This window comes from Protomyctophum bolini (genome assembly GCF_963924005.1).
Source record: "Protomyctophum bolini genome assembly, chromosome: 6".
Classification (NCBI taxonomy): Eukaryota; Metazoa; Chordata; class Actinopteri; order Myctophiformes; family Myctophidae; genus Protomyctophum; species Protomyctophum bolini.
This window is the reverse complement of record NC_137867.1, coordinates 26,368,325-26,378,953: the sequence shown is the minus strand read 5'-3', so window position 1 is coordinate 26,378,953 and position 10,629 is coordinate 26,368,325. Positions and strand designations below refer to the sequence as shown.

General features: G+C 43.6%; 1 protein-coding gene across 1 annotated transcript in view; it reads left to right on the top strand.

Moving 5' to 3' along the window:
• The first annotated feature begins 1,449 nt into the window (after positions 1-1,449).
• The window catches only part of znf608 (zinc finger protein 608), a 34,020-nt gene continuing 24,840 nt past the window's right edge, over positions 1,450-10,629 (top strand). Inside the window, exon 1 of the mRNA XM_080765749.1 lies at positions 1,450-2,243. Within this exon, the coding sequence (XP_080621875.1) occupies positions 1,473-2,243 (771 nt within the window). The 5' untranslated portion in view covers positions 1,450-1,472. The remainder of the gene's footprint in view (positions 2,244-10,629) is intronic.

Below are 10,629 nucleotides of genomic sequence, written 5' to 3'. Positions count from 1 at the left end.
CTTTCTCAGCAATATTGACAATTTTACAACGAAAATTAGATAGAGGCAGGAAAGGATAAACAAAGTTATTAAAGATATGATTCACAAGTTTCATGCTACATACACTTATGATATGTGCAAACAATGGTAACAAACTGCCTTTTATGTAAAACATTATAGCCTATACATTAATAGTATAGCCTAAATGTTATTATTATTATTACTTGCGCAAGCAGAGCACGCAAGTAATAGTTTTCGTCCAGTGCTTCGATGCATATGTCGCTGTTTGATGTGTATGCGCCGTGCCAGCATATGACGTAATGACCTCTTGTGCTTGATATGGCAGTGGTGTTAGATTACATACATGTATACATAGGGGCATTACCTTTAATATATCGTAACATATCGTCCTTATACGTCACCATCAAAAACCAATTACACCCTGGCATTGGGTCCTTTAATCCACATTTTACATATTACGTCATCATTGAAAGCTAGTAGTTACATACCAGTTATACCCTGACGTCATATGCTGCTACGATACATATACGCATCAAACGGGGCATACGCAAAGTAACCACAGTATACCGCTAATCAACTTACAAATTACATAATATGGAGGCATGTCCTTTAATCCATCCAACACTGATCGACATATACATCACCATCGAAAGCCGTCACTCATGCGTATGACGTAATGACTAGTCTACTTGTGCTTGATATGGCACAATTTATTTTATAGAAACTTTTACCATACTTCACAATACTACTTTTTTTACCTCCAAAAACTAGGTATGTAGCAAATAGCTAAACCTAATTAGGTTTAGCTATTTGCTACATACCTAGAAAGAACGTTTGAATTTGAAATATTGAATTATAATTCAATATTTCAAACGTTCTTTCACAGAGAAGCTGAGATTTGACAGTTTGTAGCGCGCTCTGCTTGCGCACTAGTAGGCCATTTATGGCCTACTAGTGTGCAACAACAAGCAATTAAGTAGGCAATCAACAGAGTGCAGTTCTAGTTATTATTATTATTATTATTATTATTTATTGCTAATAATAATTGGCTTAGATCTGTCTCAGCCATACGTCAGCATATAGCATAATTATTCCAATTTCTACTCCCCCCCCCCCCCCCCCCCCCCCCCCACCTATGTATTGCCAATCTGTCTGTCTGACAAGGCTGTGCATCACATCTCAGACGTGATGATATTCGGGTCTTTTTTCTTTTTTTACCGCGTGTACAGGGGATCTACTAAACCTCGCTACCAGCCGCTGTTTCTGTCCAAATTAATCTCGGGAGATGTCATCAGTCAAATTTCTAACCCAGCTTGGATTGTGATATAGCCTAGGCCTATACAGGAGGCATAAACCTGTATGTGGTCACCACGGGGATAACGGGGCATATTGCGGCTCGTTGGCAATTTGACAATGACTTGAATGCTGATTGTGGAAGGGAGAGATCGACAAAGGAGACAAGGAAGGAGGAGATGAATCGTTTCCTGAGAGGAGAGAATGGAGGACTGCTGACGGACTGTAGGGAGCTGTCACCCCCCTCCACCAACACCTCTGGAGCCGACAGACAGACGGCCGTGCCCTCGGTGCATATCCGGGGACCTTTCGCCGCGCCGGAGTCGAGGAAATACTCGCTCAAACGGAACAGGACTCCCAAAGAGACCGAGGCGGCGGCGGACTCATCGCATCCCGGCGTCGCGTTGTGCGGCGGCATTGACGCCGATGAGATATGCGCCGGGGTCGTTAGGCAGCGTCGGGAGGCTCAAGGACGCCCCAACGGCGTCGGAGGAGAGGGTTTGGAAATGATTTCAGCGGCGGGCCAGGGAGTCAGAGACCCCACCACCACCACCACTAACAACAACAACAACGGCACTGTCTCTGATGTAACGACGGCCTCGTCTTCCTCATCATGCGCCAAAGGCAAGGAGGAGAGAAAGGGGAAGAATGTGATACGGGGCTGGAAGAGGGAGAGGGATGCTGCTGCCTCCACCGCTGCTATTAGGACAAGAAAGGAGAAACACGGAGATGGCTCGTCTCTTTCCGTCTTCACATCATCCGCCCTGCCCGAGCATCTGTGCAGAGACAGCCCGTGCCATTGTGCGCCAGACTCTAGGATTGTGGGGGATACTAAAAACGGTGTGGATTGTGGAGTAAAAGGCGGCAGCGGCGGCCCTATTGTTGTCAGACGGCATGACGACACCGCTGTTGGCACACCGGCCACCAAGAAACACAGGGGAGCTGAGAAGGTAAGGGATAATACAGGCTTTTGTCTGGAGGCCAATAAAACACACACACACACACACACACACACACACACACACACACACACACACACACACACACACACACTCACTCTCACTCACACTCACACACACACTCACTCACTCACACACACACACACACACACACACACACACACACACACACACACACACACACACACACACTACACAAACGTCTTCTTTGAAATTGTTACAGGGCTGCCAGCGGTGTGTGCATCCCTTAAGGACACAGGGAAGAAAATGTCCTTTTTTGACATCATACAAAATCTTGATATTCAAGGCACACACAGTGCTGTCAAAGAATGCAGGCACGAGATGAGAGTCCAGGCCTGTAACAGAGCATCTATACAGGCTACACAACTGGAATTATGATGGATGATTGGATGATTAAAGGACTGAGTACTGACTGACCGAATGAATGAATTACATTATTAACATCGTATTTCGTATATCATATTATTAGCTTTTCAGTTCCTTTGGCCAGCTAGTATAGATACTATAATTATCAGTGCCACTGCTGATATTCAATAATGAGATATATGGTGTGAGAGGGGATGAAAGGGAAAGGCATTATCCTCTTTTGCAGCACATAATTATGAAATTCAACCCCTTGGGTATAACAATAGATATCCTGCAATATGTTGAAGGAATGAAAAATATTTTAGACTCCATCATAATGTAGAATACTGTTTAAGCCATTCTTCTTATTGGAAGATTAAAAGACACTGTCAGCAGTCATGAGTCATGACCTGACAAAGATTCCCTTTACTCAAACACGTGACAGACAGACAGACAGACAGACAGACAGACAGTACATGCAATTCAATTCAATTCAAAGGGCTTTATGCATGCATACATGCATTTATCTACGTTTAGATCTTCTTCAGATTCTAAACTGAGAAGAGAGAGGCTATGGCTCAGGATGTGGTTGTTAGGGAATCAGATGGTTCCCAGCTCGATGCCCTGCTCCTGGCATCATGTCGAAGTGTCCTTGAGCAAGACACTGAACCTGACAGGCTGGCTCTGTTGTCATTGTGTGAATGGATCCATGTAATGCATTATGCATATTACAGTACATTGTAAAGCACTTATAAAGCTGCTTCTGTATGAATGCAGAATACAGAGAGAAACAGTGAAAGAGACTAGTAATCAATTGACATGGTTCCCATGCATTCCTGGAAAACCTAGAATGTTTTTATATTGTTTTCCAGTCATGGGAAAGTCATGGAAAATTACAAAATAGTTCAAATGTCCTAGAAATATATTTTATGTGTATTGTGTGTATTATCAAAAGTGATTTTCTTAGGTTTACTTATCACAAGGTGGGAATTGGTCTGATGCAACCTTTCAATGAAGTACTCAATTGTCTTTACCAAGCTGACAGGCATAGTGTTTCCCCCCTGTCTGTGACGTGTGTCTGTCCCTCTGTCCGTATTTCTGTGTGCAGCCTTTCTCAGACACCACTGGACAGATTGGCATAAAATGTTGCATGCACACTCTCAGTAGGCCAAGAACATTTTTCAGTTGTGGCGCTATACCAGGCCAATTCTTGAACCATACTGAGTGTAGGTCGTACAAAGAAACATTTTGTTCCTCACTTAAATGTTGTCCGTGGGAGGCTTAACAACTTTGAGAACAACTTGCTTCATGCTTCATGCTTATATTGCTTCACAATGGGCACCCGCCTAGCTCTGGGAGGTCCCCGATGTGCCAACCAGGGGACCAGGGCAGAGTCTCCCTGGATCACCAAGGCACCAAGCCCACCCGGCCAGCCATGTCCACTGTCCAGTCAGCCATCAGCTCCTACCCAGAGACCACCTGTATCTGCTCCCAGGTCTCCTGTGATGCAGTCCCTGCCTCGGCCAGCTTCCAAGCTTGCAGCCCCAGCTTGCAGCCCCAGCTCCGGTCGCTGCAGCCCTGGTTCCTGCAGCTCCGCCTCCTGTGCCTGCAGCACCGCCTGCAGTTCTACCTGCAGCACCGCCTCCTGTGCCTGCAGCACCGCCTGCAGTTCTACCTGCAGCACTGCCTGCAGCTTTGTCCCCTCCGCCTACAGCCCCGCCTGCAGCTTCATCTCATCCGCCTGCAGTCCCGCCTGCAGCTTCGTCTCCGCCGCCTGCGGCCCCTGCTCCTGCAGCTCCGCCCGCTTCAGCCCGGCTCCTGCAGCTCCTGCTGCAGCCCCGGCTTCTGCAGCTCCTGCTTCAGCTCCTGCTGCAGCCCCGCTCCTGCAGCTTCTGCTCCTGGCCTCCCTCCAGATGACATCTTGTCGGCCTCGTCTCGGCCCTATCAGCTGAAATCCCTAAAACGAAAGAAAGCAGCAAATGAACAAAAATGAACACTCATCTTTTACTTTCTCTAATAACCTAAAACATGAATCTAAAGTTGCATTTAATTGCAATTCACATTAAAATAAGTAAACCCCCAAAACCCCTAAAATATTGATTCTCTTAAAATGAGATTCAGCAACACCAACTAAAGGAGCATGCTACATACAGGATGAGACAATGGTTACAGTGCACTTTATCTAGAGGGCCACCCAATATTATGGAAGGTCATGAGCGGGATTCAATGCCACAACATCACATGCACACAGTGCACACATCCTGATTTAGTTCGACAACCCACAGGTTTATGACATTGATCTTTTTTTCCTTTCATTTCTAGCAGTATTGATTGGAGTCATCTCTGTAATTTTCCAGTGGTCAGTGTGGTCGGTCATGCAGCCTTCCTTCCTGTGTCTTACTCAGTCTCTCTCAGAGCATCTTTCTTTTTATACTCCCGAGTCCCAGGCCTTAAAAAGCAGAGCTTCCCAACCCCCCCCCCCCCCCCCATACAAGAGGTCTACAATAACCTTAATAATTGCGAACGCAGTGAGCACTTACTATGAGACCTAGCAGATCATGTCTGTGCGTGCGTGTGTCCCCCCTTTGTGCCCATATATGGAGCTACGTCCAAATATGGAGTGTGTTGCATCAACAAATCACTCAGCTCCATATATGGGCACAAAGGGCACAGACACTTTGTGCCCATATATGGAGCTACGTCCACACTCCATATTTGGACGTATAGCTGCTTTGGGGACTCCTTATATACTCATACTGCCCTGACCTGTTTCTTTCTTGGGCCAAGAGATGCCATTCAAGGTTTTCGTTCACAGGATCAGGTCCAGGAAGACGGCAGCCCTGTAACAATTTCAAAGACCTGTTTGTGTGTGTGTGTGTGTGTGTGTGTGTGTGTGTGTGTGTGTGTGTGTGTGTGTGTGTGTGTGTGCGTGTGTGTGTGTATACATACTGTACACAGATACTGTGACGTGTGGTGTGGAGCCTTCCAGCACAGTGCTGACAAGGAGAAAGAGAGAGGAGATGAGCGCTACCGCACGCGCGCACACACACACACACACACACATGCACGCAGCACCACGCAGTCACGCACACATGCACACAGAGTCACACATACATTATGTACTTAAACACTCCACACTCTACAGCATGAATAGATTTGTGACTGTCTACACATGCAGCCATACAAAATGCTTTCACTTCCAACAGCACAATAAAGGAAAAAAATGATTTCTGTCTGGATGTCTGAGGATAATCTAAAAGTTGGAGAGGAGAGGAAACGGGGGTATGAGATGAATGTAAGGAGAAAGTGAAAGAGGGAGAAACATTATAGAGTGGAGAAGAAGGAAGCGAGGGAGGAGGGGAGAACATATGTGTCTGTTTCTCCAGATACCTCTGCAAGCGATGAGCTCATTCTGCCATGGACAATACAGAAAGCTAGAACAGCATTATTATGGCTGGTCCTCTGCAGCACAGACTGGTCTGATCTATGTTCAGTGTTTAGTGGATACACTATCAGGAGTCAGTGGATCTGCAGTATTACTGGTACTTATTGGAGTGCTTGTGTTTAGTTAATTGTCTGTGTTTAGTATATTAACTAGCAGTGGTCAGTGTATCTATAACTGCTATAGTGAAGTGCCTGTGTTTACGTATCTATAATCAGTGTTCTGTATCTATAACTGCTATATTGAAGGGCCTGTGTTTACGTATCTATAATCAGTGTTCTGTGGACATTTCATGCTTTGTGAATATACTGCTCTATTCAATGGCTCCAATACCATTGTCTCCAAGATATTGTGCCAGTGTTCATTCATTGGAATTGGCTAGGTCTTGCTGCACATTTTCGGTGGATCTGTGAATATTAGAGCTATTCTATGGATTGTAGATTGCCAGTAGTACCAGCTTCACTGTCGCTCAAGAGATGTCATTACTCGTTACATATAGTCTGCCCCTCTGCATCCGTCTGTTCAATAGACCACACCTCTACAGGGGGGACTGCCCTGGCCTTAAGTCAGACCTCCCGTTAGTCCGACCTGAGCTGTGGGTTACAAATCTCCCATGCAGTGGGTTACAAATCTCCCATGCAGCGGGTTACAAATCAGTGAAATCACCCATGCAGCGGGATACAAATCTCCCGTGCTGTGGGTTACAAATCACCCATGCAGCGGGTTACAAATCACTTGTGCTGCAGGTTACAAATCACCCATGCTCCGGTTTCCAAATCACCCGTGGCTTCCTGTGAGGTTAGGGTTAGGTTAGGTTAAAAAATATATATAATATATGATATAGCAGGCCACTTCATGTTTTGGCTTATAACTCTTAAACCATAGCCAAGTCTTCCCTTATCCCTTTGGATCATGAAGCAACTTTGAGTGACCTTGAAACAACGCAGAGCCAAAAAAAAAACACCCATAGATGGTGTTATTAATGCTACAAATGTTTGCACATATGTTCTTGTGAGTCATGTGACATTGACTATCAAACAGGATTTTAAAATAACGAGACAGACTGTTAAAACGTCTGACCAAAATAATCATGCTACATGCTAGTTAATTTGTTTAATTTCCCCAATATAGGCTTTCATTAACTTTGCCCTTAATATGATGTATCCGAGGGTCAGGTCACACATTTGATTGTCTAATTAATCTAAAGTTGTTGCATTCAGTTGAATCCATGTGTCACAAACAAGCAGTTGCACTGTCTGTGGTACAAACTATATTAGACCCCGTAGCTTCCTCGTGTCCTGCCAGCTGCGCCCCACAACTGACACAGTGTGCAGATTTGGTGAAGAGCTCACTTTTCTAGTTAAATCTATGGCCAGTAGTAGGAATATGTACAGTGTTCTGTGAATCTGTTAACATTTAGCCTGACATGGCCAAACTAATATCACTGCGTAGATATTAGTCTGGAACTTCGGTGTGGAAGATTAATTTCCAAGGAGCGGTTGTGATTCAAATGTCACAGCAATGTCACTTTGAATAGTGGGCTCAGTTGGTCACCTACAACTCTGGGGTGAGCTAATTTTGTCTGGTTTTCAGGCTTTAGTTTAGTGGAATCCAGTGCCATCCATTGGCATATGGATCTATTACCACTATTCAGTGGAATCCAGTACCAGTGGTCAGTGGAGCTACAGTTTTACAGTATGACTATTCAGTGGAATCTTAGTGCCGTTCAGTTAAGAGCCACTATTAAAGTATGGAATCAGTGCCTTGTATAATGCATTAGTATTACTGCATCACTGCCATACCTGTATATAATCACTGCGAAGAAAACCCTCTCGCATTATTACAATATTGTGATTGTTTATGTTGTTGTGCTTCGTGCAGCCCTGGTAAATTATTCTGTGTGAGGGAGAATGTCATGTGTTATGAAATCACAGGGGACCCCATGTATTTTTTATTTCTCATTTTGCATTGAATAGCCTATTGTTTGCGTCTTGTGCCTCTGTGTGACTTTGTGAGATGGTGTGTGATGAAAGATTATAAGCAAGTAGAAAGATTCAGCATACAGTAAAGCACAGGAGACCCCTAACTTTTTATTGTTATTGTGCATTGTGTCTTGTGTACAGGGTCTGAATCTAGTTTGGTAAGTCTATGGAACAGACACATTCCTATTTTGTGTGTGTGTGTGTGTGTGTGTGTGTGTGTGTGTGTGTGTGTGTGTGTGTGTGTGTGTGTGTGTGTGTGTGTGTGTGTGTGTGTGTGTGTGTGTGTGTGTGTGTGCGTGTGCGCGCTCTCTGTCAGAAGCTTTATCTTTTCTAGGAAAGGTTTTCACCAAGCCTGAATTCTTTTTTTGAGAGGAAAAAAGGAGAATAAGATACTCGTTCATTCGGTTATTGAACTGAGCATCACCTAGGATAGTCTTTCTTGCGTAGATCAGAGATCTCTGCCTACTGAAACGTCTGAGGACATATAAATTCAGTGTAGGGATTAGAACTGGATAGAACTATTCAGACATTTTAAAACAAATTGCACTGAAGACCCAATACAAAGGACTAGGGTCCTTATTGGGGCAGTATCAGGATTGTTTTTCAGCGGTTCTAGCCCCAACATTGAATTTATAATCTGTAACCAAATGGTAGCCGGAGATGTCTAATCATTTGGATAGGCAGACTATACTATTCAGCATTTGAGCCACGGACCTGCATTTGATGAGATTTATCCTCTCAGACCCACTTACAATTATGTTTCACCTCTGTTTTCTGGACTGGTTGGGACAGTGTCCTTCTGAGTAAAGGGGGCAAAACTAAAACTAAAACCACACACTGGCTCCCCATTTCAGCCAGGATCGACTACAAGGTCCTGCTAACCACATCGATCTGGCATATTCACCGATACCGATATAACCCGATATGACAAATAAGGGCCGATACCGATACTTTTCCGATACCGATACAGTATTGGGACATCTCTACCCAAAATGTAAGAATATTATTTTCCACAATTCAATGCTGTATTGATGTTGGTACCATTAGGAGAGATAACAGGCAAGCATTGATTTAAATAACAATTCTTCTACATTCTCTAATATTTTGTCGTCTTGAAAATTAAGTAATGTTTATCAATAATTTAACTCTCAAGAGTTAAAGATCTATAAAGGTCCATTTGGTTACCTACTCTGCATCATTTAGCAGGGGACCACCTGGAACCGCCTGAAGGACCACTGGTGGTCCGCGGACCACTGGTTGAAAACCACGGTTCTATTGTTTTGTACGGTCAGTCACTTGACAGCGTGTCAGTGTATTGATATTGAGTGGCCTACGTTTAAATAATTATTGTGGAATGGGACAGGATTCCGTTTCCCTGCCCAAATTGCCTCCGCCAGTCAAAGGACCTGAATGGCCACTGTGGGTTCTGTATTTCTTGGATGTTTTTGAGAGTTTGGTTTAATTCCATTAAAACCTGGCACTAGATTCCACCAAATAATGTTACCTGATTACCTGATCACAGGACACTGATTACTGGCCGTAGATTTACCTGTGATGAGCTCCTCGGTGCGCAGATCAGAAGTATTTTTGCATCGATTCATATTATGTATATATTTTTGTAATTATAAATTGATTGATTACTTGATTAATTGGAAAAGTAATCAATAGAATAATTGCTAAGCAAATAATCATGAGCTGAAACGGCACTTTAATTCCCGTCATTATCACGGAGTGGCATTACCTTTTTCTATGAGCATCTTCAGCTGGTGGCAGGGCTATATATTGATTGATTGTTTAATTGATTAACTGATTGATTGCTTGAATAACAACGATAACAACCAAATATCACTGCTAAAACTCCTGTTTAGTTTTTTGGGGGTTTTTTGTTTTTTTTGTCCAGGAAATGAAAATTATAATCTTTTCAGGAAATGGAAAAACCTTATACATTTAAAACAAAGCAATACTGCCTCATCAAAGTTGGTATTGTGACTTTATATATTGTACAATCAATCTTTATTTCAGACTACAGGATCCATAACAATCAACAATACAGGGGACAATACAACAGAAATTAAAAACAGCAACAACAAACATAATTTATGCAAAAACTAAAAAATAACATACAGGTGCTGATGCTGCTCTTCTTAGGCATGGTCAAAGTCATTATGATTTCATTTTTTGAGTCATTCAACCTCATCATAAAACTGTACATTAGATTCCTGAGAACAGCATCCAGAGTAGGAACACCACTGTTTACAAACAGACGACTGGCACTTGTCCACCTCGGGAGCCTCAGCAGGATTCTGAGAGCATCATTATATGCCACCCGCAACTTATTATATTTACTTTACTGACCACAAGTGGGCAGTACACTGGGCGCATTACTGTGCGTCTGGAACTTCCTCCCCCCACCCACCTCCTCCCCCCAACATGTTTTAGATAACATGTTGGCTTGTGCATACAATTTACAATATTGTATCATCATCATCATCATCATCATCATCATCATCATCACTGAGGTCATCCCTAATGATGTGATCCAGATATCTGACCCTGTCTACAACATTGAGCACCTTGTTGGCCAGAT